Source organism: Zosterops lateralis (genome assembly GCF_965231275.1).
Source record: "Zosterops lateralis genome assembly, chromosome: 2".
Classification (NCBI taxonomy): domain Eukaryota; kingdom Metazoa; phylum Chordata; class Aves; order Passeriformes; family Zosteropidae; genus Zosterops; species Zosterops lateralis.
In genome coordinates, this window is record NC_139763.1 from 95332922 (window position 1) to 95355231 (window position 22310).

At 40.9% G+C, this 22310-nt stretch overlaps 1 protein-coding gene across 1 annotated transcript; it reads left to right on the forward strand.

Moving 5' to 3' along the window:
- The first annotated feature begins 2604 nt into the window (after nucleotides 1–2604).
- Nucleotides 2605–21831, forward strand: CCDC80 (coiled-coil domain containing 80). Its single transcript, XM_083881437.1, has 8 exons — nucleotides 2605–3360; nucleotides 3744–5644; nucleotides 9740–9896; nucleotides 13092–13228; nucleotides 13863–14011; nucleotides 17202–17305; nucleotides 18877–18957; nucleotides 20539–21831. The coding sequence occupies exons 2-8, from the start codon at nucleotides 3752–3754 to the stop codon at nucleotides 20883–20885; spliced, it is 2868 nt and encodes a 955-aa protein (XP_083737563.1). The 5' UTR covers nucleotides 2605–3360; nucleotides 3744–3751; the 3' UTR covers nucleotides 20886–21831.
- Nucleotides 21832–22310: the final 479 nt, after the last annotated feature.

Genomic DNA, 22310 nt, shown 5'->3' on the forward strand with positions numbered 1-22310 from the left:
GCTTTCCACCTTTCTCAAACTGCTCATTTCAGTTCAGAGGGCTACAGAATTCATTTCCATACACCTCCAGGGAGCTGCACTTTTCAGGGGTAGGTGTCATTTTGATCTCAGATTTTCCATGTAGAGGTGTCCAGGGAGATTTCATTCCATCCTTGTGTGATTACTTCCAATCCAGCCAAGAAGGTCTCTTAAAGCCTTGATTTGAAGACTAAGCCAGAGAAAACAGCTACATTCTTGAGCAAATTATCCCAGAGCTAACTAAGAAAATTATTTAAAATTTCAAGTAATTGCAATTACTTTAAGTCTGTATTTAGCAAGATTTAATTCCTAATCATTGGTTATCCTGCCTTCCTCTGCTGGATTAAAAAATAATTTATTTGCAGATGTCTCTTTTCTGTGTATGCATGAGAATGTCATGAACAATGTGTGGCTGTGCTTTCCACATAGCTAATTCCCCACCTCCCTTTCAGTAGAATCATATCCAGCTATCACATCACTTTTTGAACCCTTTGCAATCTTTTTGAAAACTGATGTGTACAGCATAAATCATATTATTGACACTACATATGACTTTCCAACTTTTCATTGGGCTGCTGGCAGGCTTTCTCCTCGCTGCAATATCAGACCAAAAGCCTGTTTCCAGGGGCTTATATATGGTGACCTTTAAGTCTCTCAGTGAATAGCTGCTTTCAAGTATATTGTTCTGTATCTTATGAATGTTTTATGTCTTTATTTTTTCTTCTTGCTGTAAAACCTTGCCCTGGGCCTTTAAAATATGTGTTCATTTTACTAGGAGTCCCCTGTTGGCCTGTATAAATTATTTACTTTCTAAGAAATGTTGATGTCAAATATTTCCAGCAGTCATTTCAAGTTTATTCCTCACCTTGGACAAAGGTACTATCAACCATCAGCCTTGAGACTAGTCCCCACGGTTGCATGTTTTCTTGTGTGCTAGAGCCTCCCTACACCTGCCTTACAACTTCAGATCTTCACTGATCTTCAGATCTTCACTGATCTGCCACCCTGTGAGACACTTAAGGCAGATTCTGTAGCATGCTACTTCTTCAGTCAGGTTGGGAAAGCAAAGCAAAATCCTCACAGAAGTTCTTCAGCATATCTATAATTGTACAGGATAGACAGCAGAGCTAATATGGAAATCTGTTTCTTTCCTCATGCACTGAGCATATTTTCCTTGGCACCATTAGACTTGTGCAGATGAGTGATGTTTTTGCCTCTGTGCGGTTTCAAATTATTACCAAACCAAGAAAATTGAGGAAGTTTAAAAATTTTAATTGATTTTCCCAAAATCAAATAACCCCAAATCAAATGCTTGGCTTCAGCACTGTAGGGTCACTACTTTATAAAATCTTTGTAATGAAACTGGATGAAACATTGAAATGGAAACCTCATTTTATTTACGATCTATTTAAAAATGTCATAATGAAACAAGGTAGTTTTTAATGACATTTTTTCCTTGTCAAGATAAATAAACCAGCAGGCTTGACACTAATTTAAGTGGAAAATTTTACCCACCCTTACTCCACAGAACTCCAGTTTTGTAATTCTTGTGAGAAGTACAGTCCTCTTACTGCCCAGTGAATGTAGGATATGATATTTTGTGCTGAGCATTTTTGCCCTTGTGTTAGTATGAGCACAGGCATTCAGCATCCTCCCCCACCTCCAGGCTAAACCCCTGGCCACAAAACACAAACTAAACGTGTACTAGCAAAACCACTACTAATGTTTATCAGTGCATTTGAAAATGTAAATAAAAACTAAGAAAATAAGACAGAAAGAAAGGAAAGGTTTTTCCTTTGAAACATTAATTCAGGGAAAGCAGAAGCTGCACTTTCACCTCCAGACAACATAACTGAGATCAAATCCAGTGTGCTATCACAGACATGTAACAGCATCCCTGTCAATAAGCAAAATCTTGGAAAACAGTTAAAGTAGTGTCAAGGTCTTGGATATTTTTAGGTGTTACCCATCAACTACAATTAAGTGGTGTTTTACAGTGAAGGTGCTCAGCACACTGAAGCCAGTGTGAATCAGCTAAAGACCAGGTGTTGCCAGCAAAGCTGTGCCAGTTTACGTCACCTCAATAGAATGGTGTCATTTACACCATGAAGGGAGAGCAAAGGACATGACCCTGCCTTTACCCTTGTCTCTGAAGGTATTTTTATAGCTTTTCTCCTTTTTTTTCCATTGCTGCTGCACATTCATGGGAAATAGATACGACTCTAATTTTAGTATAATAGTAAACAACCTGATCTCTTTAAAAATGAGAAATTAACAAACAGTCATGCCCATATGATGTTTGAAGAAAGAATATACTGACACACATGAGGACCTGAAAGAGAAACTGGTTGGAAAGTGAAAAAAAATTGGATTTTACTGAGGAACTCCCAGAAAACAATAAAAAACAAGGAAAGGGGAAAGACAAGGCAGAAATAATGAGGTTTAAAATAATAATTAAACACCAGAGCTGTTATTGAGACTGATGGAGAAACATACTTTTTTATCCAGACAGTGTCCGTTCGGTGGGAAGAAAGAAAAAGCAGAAGTCAGAGAACACCAGAGAGCTGGGATGCGTGAAGGAAAGAGTTAAGGCTGGAGTCACCCTCTCTGAAGTGCTCTGTGATGCTGTGCAGTGTTTCAGCCCCCAAAGCCTTCCTCCTCCTCCCTCCCTGTGTCGGAGTGGGGAGGAGGCGGGTTCTGCTGAGCTGTTAAATCCTGAGTGAAGTTTCCCCCATTTCCAGTGGCCACCGTTGTCTGAGGCTGGTTCAGAGCAGGGCTGGGGTTGCCCTGACATTTCTGGGACCGCGGCCAGCCAAGAAGAAAAAAAGAAGAGTGTTTTACAATTTGCTTTTGTCAAAGTGTGGAGAAAGGGGAAAGGGAAGCGTCCTTTTTTTTTTTTTTTTTTCAGCATCACATTCCTGTGTTTTTCTTCAGCCTGGAAAATATATTAGTGCTGGTGCTTTCCTCTCTGGAAACAAAGGAGCTAAACGAGACTGAGGAAGCAAGGAGTGGGAAGGAGGTTTGGGAAGTTTAAAAGACAGAGACTTGGAGCAGCCAGAAGTTCCCTTTTCTTAAATGAAATCCCTGCCTGTGTGGGTAACCGGCACAGCAAAAATCCAGACTTGCAGGTAAATGGAGAAGCTGAGATCACAAAGGAAATTTCCGCTAACCTCATCCCGCCTGTCAAGAAGGTGAAGAAGAAAGTTAAGACACACAACAGGCTCTGCGACCTGTTGGGCTGCGTAAAGATAAATCACTGAGCAGTAAAGCTGTATGGCATTGGTCTCCTTTTAAAGGAAAAAGACGTGAAAACTCCTCTGGCAGGGAAACTTCCCTGAGAGTGTAAGTTTCAAGTCAAATTCTTGCCTTTCTGCTCTATGTATGGGACCCTTTCTCTGTGTGTCTTTGCATGTGTGTTTAGTGAGAGTGTGAGAGAACTGGGGAGTGTGTGAGAGAGAGAAGGATGCAGATCACGGTGTTGTTTTAGATAGACAGTATCATGTTACAGAAGGATGATCTCATTTTTTCATAAAGTGATCCATTCTGTGTTTTTCCAAAAATAACTGTAAAACTTACAAAGCCACTAGGACAGGACTGAGGTGAAATCAAGCACTTTTAAATCACACAAAATAGCCAGCCTGTGCTTTGCATTTTTAATCACTTGTGCAGGATATCATCATACTGTTAACATTTAATTTTTCTCCTTCTCTCCCCTGGCCCCACAGATTGCACAATGAACTGGAGGCCAGCTCTCAGCTTAGCCCTGCTGTGGGCAGCATGGTTAGTGTGTGGCTCTGAGAAGACAGAGAGGCTAGTGGAAAGAGGGAGCCATGGAGTTAGGAAAGTGCCCCTTGCTTACAGGGCATCAAGCAGCCTCCTGAGAAGGTCTGGAGCATCCCTGAGGAATTCAAGCCCAAATCCTCAACAGCCTGTCACCAAGAGGGATTTTTCAGCATCTCCAAAGTCACCTGCCAATCTCGTGCAAGGGGAAGCACGTTCCCAGGCCAGGGGCACGGGGACCAGAATGAGATTGGTACAGAGACTCTCAGCTGCAGCCAAATACCCCAAGTCCGAGATGATTAAGGACGAAGGGATATCCTCTGCCACCCAGTCACGAGTGGTACGTTTCCCTTCAGGGTCAAGTTCTCCCAATGTCCTGGCCAGCTTTGCAGGGAAAAATCGGGTGTGGGTCATTTCTGCCCCTCATGCCTCTGAAGGCTACTACCGGCTCATGATGAGCCTGCTGAAAAATGACGTTTACTGTGAATTGGCTGAGAGGCACATCCAGCAGATTGTGTTATTCCATGAAGAAGGGGAAGAAGGGGGAAAAGTTAGAAGGATAACCAATGAAGGAAAAATCCTGGAACAGCCACTAGATCCTGCCCTTATCCCTAAGCTCATGAGCTTTCTAAAACTGGAGAAAGGGAAATTTGGCATGGTACTGTTGAAGAAAACCCTGCAAGTGGAGGAAAGGTATCCTTATCCAGTCAGGCTAGAGGCCATGTACGAAGTCATTGATCAAAACCCCATCAGAAAAATTGAGAAGTTGAGGCAGAAGGGCTTCATCCAGACATGCAAAGCAGCTGGTGTGGAGGGGCAAGTGGTTGAGGAAGGTAACAATGGGGGCACCATGCAGCCTACCCCTGGCAGTGAACATGTCCAGGTGTCAGCAAGGAAAGAGGATCCAAGGAAGAGCAATAATCAGCCAACAAGGACCAAAACAGTGAGGAAACCAATGACAACCACAGTGGCCACTCCTCTGCCTACAGTAAGGACCACTATCCTCCCTCCCACCACCACAACTACTCGTGCCACCACCCACGCAGTGGCAACAGCCACCCGGTCTACAACAACAACTACACCCCTCCCCAGCACACAGAGGACCTGGACAGTGAAGTCACATTCTACCACAGAGTACCACAGGCTTCCAGCAGCCCCCGATGCCACCACTCCACGAGTCACAGCCTCTGAGGACTTCTACTCTCCTGTGTGGAAAACAAACCGCAGGGACCGGCAGCGCGGCCATCAGGAGAAACAACTGGGAGCCACCCGGAAACCAAACAAGGCTGCCCACTATGAGAGTTTCACAGAAGCCCCAACAGCCCCCTCAGTGCACTATACAAAGGCAATTGTGGGTAGATTTAAAGATAATAGAACTGACAGAAAGGACTTTAACCACAGGGACTTGAATGTCACTCCAGGGCAACATAAACCAACTAAGACTAAACCACCAAAAAATAAGACCCAAGAAAAGATACTCAGTAATGAGTATGAAGATAAGTATGACCCAAGCAAACCTGCTAGTTCCCATTTAGAGGAACAGTTTGCAGCAGGAAATATTCCCCCAAAGAAAGGAAAAGAATCAAAGAAGCATGACCGAATGGATAAACCTGAGAAGAAGAAGAAGAAGGACAGATCTGACAAGCAGCAGAAGAGTGAGAAGCAGTCCAAGAAGATCAAAGCTGAAAAAAAGAGCAAGCAGGACAAAGATCGCAGTAAGAAGAAGAAGGGAAGCAGGACTGAGAATGAGGGTTTTCCCAAGTCCAACAAGAAGACTTTCCTACAACCTCCCAGGAAATCAGCAACTACCCTCCTGGAATATTTTGAAGGCAAGAGGAGGCTCATTGTAAGTAATTAATTCATCTGAATTTTATTACCTAAAGAAAGTTGTATCTCCCTCATAGTAGGAATATGTGGAAGTATAAGTTTATAGTGGGTTTATATTACTCCTTTTTAGTGCTTTTGTCTTAAGAGGTAAAATTTGTAGACCCAGATGATTGTTTTCAACAGGTTTCACAGTCTCACGTTGGAAATTTTACACACAGTATAAAAACCAGTCATCCAGAGATGAGGCTAAAACCTGTTCCCAGCCACTTCCATGAGCCACCATATAGCCATCAGATTATCTTGCTTCCAGTGGATATGTAGGTGTCAGGATCTGTATCATTAAGATCAATAAAATGAGGTTTCAGAGTGGATTACATCCATTTGTCACCTTGGGGTACTTGCCAAAGCTACCACGTTTCAGTGCTCTGCATGTCCTGCCAGCTGGCACACCTGCTTCATATTGGTGCTGGCGTCCTAAAGCTGGAAGCAAGCCAGGTGGCTTGGCAATACTAGTGCACGTCTGACTGAGGATATACACAAAGGCTTGTGATCAGATGCCCTGAGAGATGGGGAATTTGGGATTAAGATCTGATGAGAATTTGGCATTCAGATCTCCTAGACATCTTCAGAGATCCTATGCAAACTTTATTTTGGTTTGAGTTTTTCTCCTGCTGTTAGTATTAAACTGTAACACTCCAGTAAAGTTTCAAGCCTGAGAACTTTAGCATGGTCTGGAGTTACTTGTCCCCAGGTTTTATAGCGCTGTATATTTTTCCAACTACTTATAAAAACCACTTCACCTGGGATAGGAAACAGTTTTAGTTATAGTACAAATGTTTTTTCTGGCAGATGACACATATCCTGAAGGGTACACTCTGGAAAACAGTTCTTTAAAAATATTATTGTGGGAGCTGGTTTCTTGCAATTATCCTACTGCAAGCTGGTCTGTTTCACAGTTATTGTCCAATAGTCATTGTCACAAACACCTTTGACTTTCATGCTCCATATTCCAGTACAAATAGCTAAGGTGCCAAGCTAAGATGCCAAGTTAAGATTTCAACCATTGGAATGTAATGAGTCATTCTGCTGATGATTCATGGGCCTGAAAACAAGGCAACTTTCTTCTCCCCCTCCCCGTTCTTCAAGATGTAGGGACTGTGCAGAGCTAGCACTAGAAGTGGAAAAAAAGCCATACATTTGAAAAAAATTGAACCTGACTGAATTTTGCAAATAATGCCTATTAGCTACCTGTTAACTAATATTTAGCCAAAACAAAAGTTCTGTCAGAGACAGAAACTATGTAGAATTTGAGATCCTTAAAATGTGGTCTCAATGCTGAGGTTTCCAAGAATATATGTAGCATCAGGACAAATATAAACAAACTTGGAAAAAAAGGAGCCAAAAGTAAAGCTCACAGATGTTAGGCTGCTAATTCATGCACCATCATAGTCCTGGCAACTTAAAGGACTGTCTGAAATTTGAACCTTCTGATACTGGGCCACCTCACAGCTGGATCTCTGAGAAAAGGGTTGCACAATCCCAGGTAATCAGGCCAGAACTAACTGAAGACTAATGATTATGCCATGCTGCGCCTCACTTTTCCAGAATCTAGTAACATCTTCAATCTGCTTACCCGGAAGCTCCCTGAAGAATACGTTTGGTTTGGTTATTAGTAAAAGCAGTGGCTAAACTCTTTTTTCTCATTGCTTGCAACAGCACACGTGGAAAACAAAGAACTTCTCAAGCTTCTTTGAATCCACGCACGTGCCTATTTGCATTCCTTCCAATCAAACTGTTCAGTTCCCTTAGAGGAACAACCCTCACAATTAACTCTGTCATTCATGAGTCTTTAAACTCCCTCTCTAGAGAATTAGTCCACACTGCTGCAGAAGTGACTCTACCCAAGTTGTTCCCCATTGCTTTGCTGTACTTTTGTCTTTCAGAGAACATTTTTTCAGTCCTTTTCCAAACATCTTTTAAGAAGGAGATGGGGTTTTAAGTATTATTAACAATTCAGATTTCAGTGTGAATTTCAAACATCTGGAACTTTGAAGTCTATTTTTGGTTAAGTTTAATTAATGACAAATATAAGTCCCAGGTGCAGAAACTGAAAAAAAAGTATGGGTTTTGAGTCCAACAACCTCACCTCTCTATAGTGGGGTTTTTATTGCACTCTTACAAATGTTGAGAAATTTTGGTCTTGTGAGTTTGGGTTTTTCGTTTATTTCTCTGTGGTGATGAAATGCCAACTGACAGTTTATTTGTAACATTCCATATACATCCTTTTGCATATATGCACAAACACACACACAGACAGACACACACATATGCATGCAAACGAGGAATAGGAAGATAATCAGAGGACTGGAGTACCTCTCCCATGGAAACAGGGTGAGAGCATTGAGGTTGTTTATCCTGGAGAAGAAGAGGCTCCAGGGAGACCTTACAGGAGCCTTCCAGTACCTAAAGAGAGCTTATAGAAAAGAGGGAGAGTGACAGCTATGGATGCTCTATCCCTGTAAGTGTCCAAGGTCAGGATGGATGGGGCTTTGAACAACCTAGTCTAGTGGAAGGTGTTCCTGCCCCTGGCAGAAGGGTTGGAACAAGATGATCTTGAAGGTCCCTTCTCTTGAAGGATCCAAACCATCCTGTGATTCTGTGATGCAAACACTGATAGAGACAGTGCATATACAGCCTGGGTTAAAATAGACCTGGCACAAAGCTTTGATTGGAAAGTTGCTTTGTTCTACAAGGTTTGGTGAAGCAGATCAGATTCAGGCTTGACTCTGCATTCCAGTTTATGACCTCCAAAACTAGGAGGAGACAATACAAAGGTCTGTTTTTCATCTCAGTCCTCAAACCCTTCTCATGATCCTTCTTTTTATTTGAAGCATTTTGATATGCAATTTAAAAGCAATGTGTTAAATGCTGTAGCCCAGAAACCAAATCCTCTTTGTGTCTGTCACTCTCATTCACCTTCATGTCCCAAAGCTGTAGTCATGCCAGGGGCCTTTGCATAAATAAGAGGCAGATTTTATAAGCCCGGAAATGTTTTTACATTGATGAACTGGATTTATAGAGAGTGTACTGTAAAACTTAGACTTCAGGCCTCACAAACTTCAGAAGGCAGCCAGAAAATTATTACTCCTGTTACAGATTAAAGGATAAATTTGCAATTGAAGGATTTTGGTGATTATTTGTGACCATAAAACATAAAACTTGAGTCCATATTCCAGCTCCCTTTGTACTTGGGGGATCAGTGGCAGGTGCTTGATTGCAGTTCACTGCTGCCAGTTAGGATGATTACATTCCTAGGCATCTTCTGCTGGAAAGTGCTGCATAGGATCACTGAATGTTGTTATACACACCCCTTCCCTGGAATATTTTCATCTCAGTCACTGACGAAGGATCTGAGTTGTGTGCTCTAAACTTTTTAAAAATTAAACCTTTACAATCCTTAGAAGGCTTTGAAGTAAGTATGCAAAATGTAGAGCTTTTTATACTTTTGTTGTTGTAATTGTTCCTCTTCCTTTTTGCCTACAGCTGTGCCTTTGAGCAAATATAAGTCCCATAAGACATCAAAGTGGCTTAGAACATAGAAAAGCAAAATCATTTTCAGATAGGTCACAGTGGCCTTAGCAGATCTTCAAGGTCTTCTTCAATGGCCATCAGTTACATAAGTACTCATGTAGCCCTAGTTGTACTCACCTGTTGGCCATGGGAGTCCTGCCTGGACCATGGGATGAAGACAAAGCGGTTGAGTGGCATCCTTCAGTGAGTGGCATCACTGAAGGCTGTAAGGGAGATCGGGGGGATTGGCAGGGCAAGTGATAAAAGTTATATGGCTTTCTGTAAAATATAGTGATATTTCTTCTCCCAGCATTATGGTAATAGCAGCAGAGGAGCTGGTGCAACCAGCTATATGTGCTTCCGAAGGTTTTTCTGTAGCTGGCTGAATGTCTTTGGGTCAGGCCTGGGCATGAAGGTACACTCCAAACAGAAATAAGGGAAAGAGAGCCTAGTTTGCAGACAGTGACAAGTTCTCCTTCAGTAAAATAATCACTTGCTTCATTCTTTATACTAAACAAACTCTTTTCTCTCTGCCACCAACCAGCTGATCACAACCCCCAAGGCAGACAACACCATGTACGTACAGCAGCGAGATGAGTATCTGGAGAGCTTCTGCAAGATGGCAACGAGGAAGATCTCAGTCATCACAATTTTCGGCACCATGAACAACAGCAGCATGAAAATTGACCACTTCCAGCTAGGTTCTTTTTCTTTTAATACTTTCCACCTCATGGGCACAATACAGACAGCAAAGGGAAAAATTGCCCCAGCTTGGGTCAAAATCTAAGACTATACAGGACCTGAAAAGTAGCTTATTTAGACATATGTAGTGCCACCTACTTCACATTCAGAGTTTCCGTGACACTGAGCATCCATCTCTCTTAGGTAGCTTTGAAACAACTGCTATCAGTGTTCAGGTCCTGGGCAAGCACTCACCAAAGCCAGTGCAAACCTGTCCTTTTTTAACAACAGTGGTTGAACAAAGACTTCAGGTTGCAGTCCAGCAAAGCACTTAAGCTTAGGTATCTCTTGAATGACTAAATATTTCATTTCTGTCTGTATCTAGAGGTTAACACCATTGTGAGTGCTTTGCTGGATGAAGCCAAAGAAATACAAATATTCTACAATTCTATACTGCAAATAGAATAAAAGCTTCCAATTCCACTTACAAGTCCACCACATCTTTCCCCTCGAAGTTCATCTGGTTTTACCAAACCTTGGGAAAAGATGTGTGATGGAACAGAAAGCTCAGGACACGACCAGCTGCAGGATGTTTCAGGTCTGGCATATAAATGGCCAGATCACAGATTTATGTCTGGCTTCCAGCTGTGCCTCTGCTGCTCTCAGAGGGACAGGATCTAGCCTTGTGTCCCTGAATGACAGTGAGTCACAAACCCTGCCAGACTGTCCATTTGTGCACCTCCTTGACAAATCTGGAGCAGAACAGGATTTTCCACATCAGGCCAAGGTTACTCAAGGTCATTTTTTGTGTACCTAGATCCATCTGCCTGTCAGTGGACTGTTCAGGATTATATTTAGCTCTAGTCTGGCTAATATTCATATATTCACTCTGACATAGACCATACTCTTTCAGCCTGTTCCAAGCTTAACCTACATCCAAACTTTCCCCAAACCACGTAAGTGTATATAACAACTGTGTTCTCATAGAAGGAATTAAATTCTTAAAGAAAAACAGGGCTTCAAGGCTCACTCTCTGTGAGCATCAGAGACAGCAAAAGCTCCTAAGAAACACTTTGAACACAGTATGTTTGTGTAGTGAGAAGCTTGAGCACCCAGCATGATGAGGTCTACTCAAAGTGCTGCATCTTGTGACTGAAGTACAAAAGACAGCAACAGAAAAGTCAACAGAAAAGACTTTTCACTTGAAATTTCAAACACATTTAGAAGTGGTGAATGAAAGAGCTCAATGACACTGGTCAAGATTAGCTCAGAGTGAGAGAGTATTTTCCACTTTCCCACTGGAATGACACAAAAGCTGAGTGTCACTGCAGAGGTCTTTTCTCCAGCCCAAGCTAGCAAATATGGTCTCTTTTTTTACATGGAAACAGGTCTTTAATTAACTAAACATCAGCCCCTGGCTACCCATCCTATAATCAAAGCAAGTACCTAATCTGGTAGACCACTGTACTGCTAAAACAACCTGCTGGCCTTCTTTGTAATCTCGTTGGAATTATTTCTGAAGATAACTCATCTTCCCAGCCTGTCTAGCTGCCAAAGATGTATTGGAGAAAAGTTTCTCCATTCTTTCAGAGAAAACAAAAAGTGAGCAAGGACTTTGCAGGTAGCAGCATAGTCTCAGCTTTGGTGGATCCTGATGCAGATCCCAGATGTCCTTTATGAGGCATGGGTCAGGGACAAGTAGTGACTTGGAGCGAGGCAATTAGATTAACAACTTTTTTTCTCCACAAAAATAATTTCTAAGTTTGAAAGTTTTGTCAGCCTTTGTGGCATTATATTTTTCCTTGATACAGAATTTCTCTGTATCATACTGTAATTTAATTTTCTTCTTTTCTTACAAAAATTGTAAGTTTTGAAAGAAAATCTCTCAAAAAGGAAACTCTAAAGAGCTAACTTGATATCAATATCTAGTCTAAAGCAGAAAGGTGCCATAGATGAGTTGGTCTAGGATACTCCTGTACCTTACCTGTTTTCCACCACATTTCACAATAACAATTTTTGCATTTTCTATCTCCATCTAGGCCAATGAGATAATCTTTGCTTTTAAACATGAACTTTTAGCCTATGTTTTAATGGTCATACTTGCTACTAGTAATACATAAATCTTACTCATCAAGCATCTGATGCAGGGTTTACATATATTTATGAAGTGAATAACCAATTAGCACATCCGGCAATCCATCCAATCAAAAGCTAATAACATTCTTTGTTATTTCTTTATAAAACTTCCAACTGAGGTACATATAACAATGAAAAAATCATATAAATTAGATATATAGCATGATAAGTATAACCAAATTTTAATATTTGCTGGCTTGACTTTTTTTGTAAGCACTGGGTTCAAGATATGAAAACTAAAGATCAGCTTCTAATTCAGACATTTTCCCAAAATCTTAATTCAGACTGCAATGCACCCTGGTTCCACATGATGTAAGGAACCTCAGTACCTCCACAGGCTTGTCTTCAAATCTCTGTCTTCGGAAGTCTTTTTCTCATTGTTTCAGAATATTTTCTCAGAGTGGACCACTAAGTAGGTACAAGTTGCACTCAAAGCTAAGTTTTTGCCACTAGAATCAGCAAGCAGAAGGAGGAGGGAGTGCCAAATTGGGGTATCTAGAGAAGTATGCTGCCAGCACTGCAGCATTCAAGACATGTTAAACAGTTTCTGGTTTCTTACGGTCACTACATGTAAGTTATTAAGACAGGTAAGGTTAACTCTACTGTCCTGGCCAACCTCAAGCTGTTCTAGCTGTATTTTACTGACTCAAATCACCTATGCTGTTTCATTTGCACATTGTGCACACTGTCAAAATTTCTATTTTCAATTACAGAAGAGGCTACATTTCAGAAGCTGGTGAAATGATGAGTATTTGCATATATGTGTATGAGCATATTGAAAAAATCTCAAGGATCTTTCCAGGAAAAAGCAAGATTTTTCAAAAGAATGTACAAATGATGAATACTGAAGTGCATGAGCTCTAGGATCAACTGATTTTCAAAGGCTATTGGGATGGAAAACTAGATAGTTAAAAGTCATATGAATAAAAATTTCTCACACATGGTTTGTAGTACATTGAATATGCAGCAGGAAGAGAGCTTCTGAGAAATAATTCTCCCTTTTCTTTTGAGGCAAAATTAAAGGCAGAGCACTGTGTGATTCCATGACTACTTTTATTTCTCCTTTGCCTCACATTAAGATAACGAAAAGCCCATGAAAGTGATAGAAGATGAAGATCTTGTGGACCAGCAGCTCATCAGTGAGTTGAGGAAAGAGTATGGGATGACCTACAATGATTTCTTCATGGTGTTGACAGACACTGACATGAAGGTCAAGGTGAGGGTTTCAACTCTTTGAACTCAGTTCTCTTGAAAGAAAATGCATTGGAAACATATGAAAAAAAAATTGAAAATTTTAGGAAATTACATTACACACTTGCATGTGAGGAACGTAAGATACTGATGCAGGACCTGGTCATTGCTGGAGGACAAGCAAAAGAACAGTAAGAAAAATTTTCAGAACTTAGTTAGCTATCTTCATTTTCTGCACCTAGGGGATCTCAGGAATTGTGTATTTCTGCTGGAATGATGAGGAACAGAACCTCCCCACACCTGATAGGGTTTAATGTAGTACCTGGCATTCTAAAACACAGTTTGGCTGCTCAACAGGATGACAGCACATTGCATAAGGACAATCCTCTAGTTGAATGGCCTTACAAGAGGATATAGTAACTGCAATGTCCTGGCCTTATCACTTCAGGCAAATAGTGAAAATATGCCACTTCCAAAGGGCAGTCGGACTGCAAAAACTATATTTTCTATAGTTTCTGATCTGTTTTAGGCCATGTTATCTGTGTGCAAATTAGAAAACATGGATCTCTAAATATCCTACAGTGCTGTGATACATGCAGAAAGGCTTCTAATATGAGCATCCATATACCCACCTGTCTTGTTTTTTTTTTCCTTAACAGCAATACTATGAAGTACCCATAGCAATGAAGTCTGTGTTTGATTTGATTGACACCTTCCAATCACGAATTAAAGACATGGAAAGACAGAAAAAAGAGGGCATTGTCTGCAAAGAAGATAAGAAGCAATCCCTTGAGAGCTTCTTGTCCAGGTATCACCTTCTGTTCTTATCTGCTGCTAGTTCTACTAATTATCATTGTAGTGGAAAAATACCCGTGTAACTATTCCTGAGATTTTAAAATACAGATTTCTCAGTATTTACAATGTTAAGCAAGCTGAATGCAGTCTTGTATAGAACACTGAAAGACAGGAAGCATGTTTCCTGACGAACTAAATCTTCTTTGGACGCTGATTTTCAGTACCTCAGTTTCCCCGTCATGACATGGAGATAATAAAACTGATTTGCATTAGAAGAGCAAATAAGGATTAATTCACAGATGTTAGCTCAATGTTTTGAATGTATGAAGCACAGTGTTTATGTGTTTTGATCATCAACCATCCCAATCTCATTAATCCCATTCTAATCCCTGCCATGTAGTTAAAATCAGTAATTAATTCTCTCTAACTTCCTTCTTATCCTGCTTGAGATAACAGTTTGTCTTTGCTAGTATTAGTCATGCATATTATTAAAGGTCTTGCAGATTTCTTTTGCAAAATGTTGGAGACCTTCTACAGAAAGACAATTTTGTTTATGCAATTTTTCATGCAGTATTATTACTCTACCCTAAGACCTAAATTCCAGGCAATAAATTCATTTGGACTGTGGGCATTCAGACCCACAGAAGAGCTGCGCAGCTACACCTCTCTCTCAATTATCACAGACATGAAATTAGGGCTACCCCATCATTCTAGACCTTACCTGTTACAACTGCATCCTCCTCCCCTACTATGAGAATCCATGTGAATACAGTGTTAATGCCAGACGGCTTTAAAAATAACTGAGGCAGCATGATGGATTATGATGAGGAGGAAAAGGAGCAACAACTAAATGAATAGGTTGTTGGTTCATAAACATTTTAAAATTCAATGGCCACTTCAACAGAAAGAGAACCTTTAACAAGATCCACCCCACCCACCTCACCACCTCCTGTTTAGGTCGCAGTGATTCATCCTTGAGACCACCAAGAAGAACCACAGTTTGGAAACAGCTGATCAGCACAAGAAAGAGCTTGTATACTGGAAAGGGACAGGCCCCAAATCCCTCTTTGCTTGGAAACAGCCCTAGTCATAAACACACATTAAAAAACTGGGCACGAAAAATGCAGAATGTTGCATCTATAAACAGAACTGCTGCATTTGTTGTCTGTGAAACAAGCATCAGGCTTTAAATATTGGGTGGATTTCTCTAGCCACATTAACTGGTCAGATTCCCAGTAAAACTAATTCCAGCTTTGTCCAATATCATTTCCCCAGTTGAACAAGAGCCCTGGCATCATCTCCCTAGTGTTGCTCCTTGCAGAGTTCAGTTGTAATAATACAAATATTGTTCTTAACAAACCTGCCTGGTGTGAAAGGAGACCATGAGAGCCAGAGCCAGCTTGAGTAATGCTTAAAAGCCACATATAGAAGGAAGAAAACCTTGAGTTTGGAGGTGAGTCCCCCTCTAAGATGTAGATACTGGCTGTGCTACTCTCTGGGCTCACACATCAGAACAGGATGCAAAAAGGTAGAGGAGGAAGGAAGGATCCACACAGGGAAAGGTCTGGCAGACTTAGCAAGAGTATTGGTCCATAGCTTCTGATGTCAGAAATAAAGCAGAAATCTGTACATTAGTGTTGGCGAACTAACAGCTGTGAAGGACCAACTGAATTAATTTTTAAGATGTAGTCCCAGATAAGCACACCAAGTGCTCCTGGGACAGGGGACTAAAAAGCTTAAATGGCTTTCAACACTTTTCAGCTCTGTGTAACTCCAAAGGAGATATTAAAAAAAACCAGAAAGAAATATAAAAGTACCTTAAAGAGACTCACAGTTTTTCCCTAGGGAAAATATGCTCTAACGGCCACATTCTCACTTACTGTTCATAGGTAACCAGGCGCTTTTCTATACAAAATAGCACAAAGATTATTTTATTCCCCATTTTCAGAATAATGACAAAATTTCTTCACATAACTTATGTGATCCTTAATGCTTCTTCTTCCTATTCACTTAACTGTACACACACATTCATGTCTCTTTGCTGTTCCTTCTGAGAAAGATGAAAATTGAGGAGGTTTGCTTTTCAACGACTTACTGTTCTAATTGTGAAAAAAAAGTCAGTAACAATCAACAACCAAAGACATCAGCCTGCCCTGCTCTTCTAACAACTTCTTCTCTGACTTTGAGCAAGTCCCACCATAGGACTGGTGAGAGAAACTGAAGATTCAGCTTCTATCAGTGAAGCTTCTTTAAAATGAAGCAGAATTGACGCTTTGCATTAGCCTTCATTTTGAGATCTTCACATGGTACAGCAGAAAAGCAGGCTATTATTAAAACAGAGTAACATCTGCATCCATTTAAAAGATCATTTCCTGCTGTAAAAATATCTCTGCAGCTTTGCAAATTCCTATAAATCTGATTTATTTAGGTTAAGTGGAGAAGTAACTATATTCAAGTTGTTGAGAGAGTATTAAAAACCTTTAGAGTTAGAATTTTTAAAGATTTCAAGTGTCCTTATGGCACTGCCTTACTTTGACAGGAAAGGAAAGAGATCCTCATGCAAAACTTTGGGTAGAGGGTGCAGTCCCTATTAAAGAAAGATTCCAAGATTTATTTTATTTCCCTTTGCATGCCTTATACAGCCACAGGCTGACACAACCACACACTTACAAACAGGCTCAGATTTAAAGCCATGTTGAAGGTATTTTGAGCAAACGTGGTGCAGGGAAGAAAAAAGAGGTCAGTGATTATTTACACAGAAGTATGAGTTATGTCTGAAATGAAGATACACCCTAATTCTCAGACAGCCCTTGGACTGCAGAATAACTGTGCAGTTCCAGCAGCGGTGAATGACGTAAAAGCTAAATGCCTAGTGAGGAATTCCACAGGAATCCTTCTCTCTTGAATATACACTTCTCAGCACTGCTGTAACTACTGAAAGGGCTTTGAGCAAAGATCACAAACTTTGCAGTTTATTTGGTGAAGCAGCAGCACTGCAGGTGTTTCTTTGAAAGTTTTGGAGCTGTAAAATTCAAAACAAGCTTTATCTTCTCACAGGGATGGACAAAACTGGGAAGATTTCCCATCCAGCTGTTACTTAGAAGTTGTGAGAGATAAGACATATCTCAGCCTACAGTGAACAGAAATGCTGAGAGGACTGGAGTCACATGTCATGACCATGCCTGTCCACACTCTCTTTTCAGGTTCCGATGGAGGAGGCGGCTGGTGGTGATCTCTGCTCCCAGTGATGAAGATTGGGCTTATTCCCAGCAGCTTGCTGCTCTCAGTGGACAAGCCTGCAATTTTGGTGAGTCAAAAGGAATTATATTCTTGCTCCCCCAAACCACATCCTTCCTGGTGATGTGATGGATTCCTTTGCTCAAGTTTGAACCTGAACAGTCTGAGGAGTCTGACAACTGAAAACGTTCCTCCAGATCCAAATGGAAGATTGCGCTAAGCAGGTAATACAGCACACTGGCAGCTAAGACAGCTAAACAAAGTGTTCCCTGGAATAATTTTTGCAACATTACACTAATGTAGCAGAAAATGCTAGCACTCCAAAACTTCTCTTCAGGCTTGTACTTCAGGAGAGTAATAGATATTTTGGGAGTTTTTTGTACTGAACAACTTAACAACAAAAGGAAAATGCTTTGGTAAGGGCAGATCTTATAAGATTCAGCTGAGAACTGGGCCAGGTATCAGGGACATGGATGCATGGACATCAGAAGTTTTTTTCTTTTCCTTACTGCTTCATTGCCAAAATCTGTAAAAAATATTAAGGGAAGCCATTTTAATCCAATAAAGGCCCTCCTAGACCCATAACTAGGTACTTAAGGTCCACCTGTATAGTCTGTGGAGACAGAAGGGCTCCTCCAGGAGACAACTAAGGGCAACACCCAGATGCACCCCTCTGTCTTCTTGTCATAAAGTGCAGAGAGACTTACTCCTTAAGTTCCTAGCAATGCACACACCTTACAGGGTCCAGACTTGACTCCTTCAACAGAATGAAACAGGTCCCTTTCAACAGCTGCTATTTCAATTGCACCAGAAGGGAGATCTCCACAGTATGACTGTTTATTCATAATCACCTGGCTTTCATTCAGAGCACCAGCATCACCTCATTTGGAAAGTACCAAAGTAAACTGCGACATGGGCCACTGCAAAACACTCTCTGAAGAATAAAATGCAATCAAAACAGTTGAGTATCCCCACCCTTTAGTAGGGCCAGCTTGAACATGATCCAGTGAGCTTCTAAAGCATTTGTCAATGAGTATTTTAACTAAGTGGTACGTTTCCAAGGACCTTACCTCCAAATAATAAAAGTAGTTACATCAAAGATTTTGTAGATTATACTGACTCATGTTACAAGAACAGTTTCTGCTGTCCCTAAGGTCTTTCTTCAAAGCAGAGGCAACTGTCCAAGCCTCTCTGCAGAGCAAATGGAAGAAGGGAGTATCTGTCATAAACTATTCGCTGCAGTCATTCAGAGTTTAACTGGCAGAGGTTATATTGCCTCTAAATAATTTTTTTGCTGTGTCTGTGGTAAGTAAAAGCTTTATTAGTGAATGGCCTCTGCAACTGACTGGCATATCTGATGTTTGTATCCCTATGCTACAGAACCACATCACCATGCTGCTGTCCTTGGAACAGCTTTATGCAATGAGTATCACATTTACTCAACATATCAGCTTATCCTTTTGGGACAGGTGATGTGACTGGCAGGGACTCCATAGAAATCAGTAACTCTCCTGGAGGGCTGGCTGAGACTGGGCCCTAATTTAGCAAGCAGAGATGTGGCTGATTAAGCTGAAATCTGCCCAAAGATAAGCACAAAGATCTGGTTTTGGGTCTGACCCAAACCCTTCATTTCCTCCACAGGTCTGCGCCACATAACTATCCTCAAATTGCTGGGAGTTGGAGAAGATATCGGAGGTGTGTTGGAGTTGTATCCAATTAATGGTAAGTGACTGTTTCCAGTTTCTTCAGTACTACTCGTGAAGGGCATTATACAGTGCTGAGTACTGCTTTGCTGTAATTTCTTTAGAGGGATGAGTACGATTGCTTTCTTCTTTTGTTTCTTTTAAGAAATAAGATTACACAAAAGCAAACAAAAAGCTTTTTTGGTGTTTCTGTGCTAATATTATATAGGTTCTTCAGGACAGAAAAGCACAAATATCTGAAATTCATCTCACTTTTTGATTTCCTGCCTAAGGTTACAGTCCCCAGTACACTCTTCTTCCAGCCTTGCTGCCAAAGACAGGGATGTCTGTGCCTTTTTACGTGCTCAGGAGTTTGTAGGGTTAATAGAACACACACTCAACAGAGTCTCCTCTATGGATCCCCCATTTATATTCATAGAATGGCTTGAAGTGAAAAGGACCTCTTAAAGATGATCTAACCCCCTGCCTAACTAAAGAAATTTCAACCCCCTGCCACGGGCTGGGACATCTTTCACTTCATTGGCTTGCTCAAAGCTCCATCTAACCTATCCTAGAACACTTCCAGAGACAGAGCACCCATATGAGCAACCCACTCCTGGGTCACATCACCCATATCCTAAAAAACTTCTTCCTTATATTTAATCCAAATTTGCCCTCTTTCTGTGTAAAAGTAATACCCCTTGTCCTGTCTCTGGGCCCTGGTAAAAGTCTTTCTCCATCTTTCTTATAAGCTCTCTTTGGTATTCCACTTGCATCCCAGCAGGCTCTTCCAGGTAGATCCTTATGAGAGACCCATTGTCAAATGCTGCGGGTTCCCCTACTACCTAATCTAAACAAGTGCCTCCGGCAGTGGAGGAACAAAGACAGAAAGCAGCTTATTTATCCCATCTGTGCTCCAACTGCTCTGTGCATGAAAGCATTCTAGTCCTTCTACAGCCCAGGAACATTAAGTCTGTAAGGCAGGGTGCCACTGTTTAAAAGTCCTGTTGCCAAGACAACTATGCCTATACGTACCCACTGATCTTAGTTGTCTTACACTTTCTACTCATTTACCCAACACAGACTTCACACTTAAAAGCCTGGAGTTCACCAGATTTACCCTAGAACATATATATTGAAGAGAAAATGACATCTACCACATCCCATACCTCACATATCATGACAGTTCAAGAGTAAGAGTATAGGCTCTATATCCTGCAATTCTTCTATCACAATTCAATTCCTGTAATTTCTTTCACTGTTACTGTTTTTCACATATGCCTTCTTGCAATACATAAACTGGTGACCCAAGTTGCAAAGACATCAAAGTTCATGGATTTTAGGTGACAAAAAGATGTACCACTACTCCCACAGTAGCTTCAGGATAGAGAATAAGGACAATTTTACTAAAGTTTAAAAAGCTGTTAAAAACACATCCTTAGTTCACAGTAATTTCATTTCAGATCCAGGAAATGGATCTGAACTCGCAAATGACAAGAATCTTATATTGCTAACTCTTGGGCTATATCCTACCTCCTGTTGCTATTTTTTTTTTAACCTAGAAAACATCATCATCACCTAAACAAAACATTAATGCTGATTCTATGTGATCACTTTCTAGGAAGCTCAACTGTAGACCGAGAAGACATCCCGGCTAATTTGGTGAAAGACATTCGGAATTATTTCCAAATTAGCCCAGAATATTTCTCCATGCTTCTAGTGGGGAAAGATGGCAACGTCAAATCCTGGTATCCTTCTCCAATGTGGTCTATGGCGATCGTGTATGACCTGATTGATTCCATGCAGCTCCGGCGGCAGGAAATGACAATCCAGCAGTCTCTGGGCATGCAGTGCCCCGATGATGAGTATGGTGGGTATGGCTACCACAGCTACCACCAGGGCTACCAGGAGGGTTACCAGGACGACTACCGTCACCACGGGAGTTACCATCATGGATACCCGTACTGAACAGAGTGACTTGGCCTCTGCCTGCCCCCGTGTCTGCCTTCCAATAGCTATTCAATCAACAGGTGGCCAGCTGCAGAAAATCTTCCCAGGCCGCCTAGATATCCATGCCTCGTTCTTCTACTCTTCACTCAAGGGACTTTGGTCATTTGCCTTCTCAAAAAATCCAGAAGCCTTTACAGTGAAGCAATTCAAACCAGTAGTATTGAAGCTTTAAACAATAAAGACTCCTTTATATTTTTAAACCTTTATAAACAAAGGCCACCAGCAGGTGCTGTTTGTATTAAAACCAAACAAAGAAACCCAACAAGCCCAGCCCATGGGTACTACAATAGGGCAGGAAACAAACTGTCCAACAATGTGCTTTTTACTTCTTTTTCTAAGGACAAAAACAAAGTATATTTATTGGAAAGTGAGATTTCATTATGCTTATGAAGAGCAACAAAGAACCACACTTTGGGTCTCTCCCAGAAAAGGAAAATCTAAGAAAGAAGCATGGGGCATTCTCTTTAAATATAACAACAACAATAATAAAATCTTTTTGAAATACCATGTTTAAAAAGACAGCATCCCTCCTATAGTGCATTACCATTGCTGACTTTATGAATGAAAATAAGATCTATGGCTATGGCAGAACTTGCTCCAATACAATACAATGTAAAGCTCTTAACTACAAAGCTTACTGCATGGCTATTTATTCTTTCAGTTGGGGTCCCTGTTCTCTTAGGTCCTGCCCACCTCACTGTTAAATCCAAGTTAATGAGAGCTAAGGGCTCTCAACCAGGGCTAGCACTATCTGAAATACAGAAATCTGAAAAGCATTATTTTCATCAGAAAAAGAAATCTCATTCAAGTATATTTTCAATGAGTTGTAACTAGCTCTCTATAATAATGCTTTTAATTAAACTGTTACTCTAAATTTCAGATTTTCTTTTACCTCTTCTTCTCATACCCTCCCCTGTAAAAGTGATCTGGATTAAATGTTTATAAAAGTATTTGAGATTAATTTAATCTGCTAAATCATCTCTATTTCTGCCACACTTTCAGAAATGTTTTTTTTCTCCCTTCTCACTGATGTCTTCAGGCATTGGCACTGTAGCACCACCCTACCCTGCTGAAACCAGTGGCAGGAACTGCATTCGTAGTCATGATTTCAACACCATTTGGGTTAGATCTCTAAATATTAAAGCTGCAGCAGAAAGATTATGGAATATCTTTAAGTGAAGATAGATACCATATCAGCCTTTATAATGGCACATTGGTCACTTCTGATGTCAAAGGTGTGCCTGACCAGTCACATTTCTTTTTATAACCCATGATGTGGGTGCACATCACATACAGATGCACACAACAGGACTCATACCGGGTATTGCCATCACAGAAGTAGCACAGGAACAGGGAGAAGCAACAGCTCTAAGCTGGCCAGAG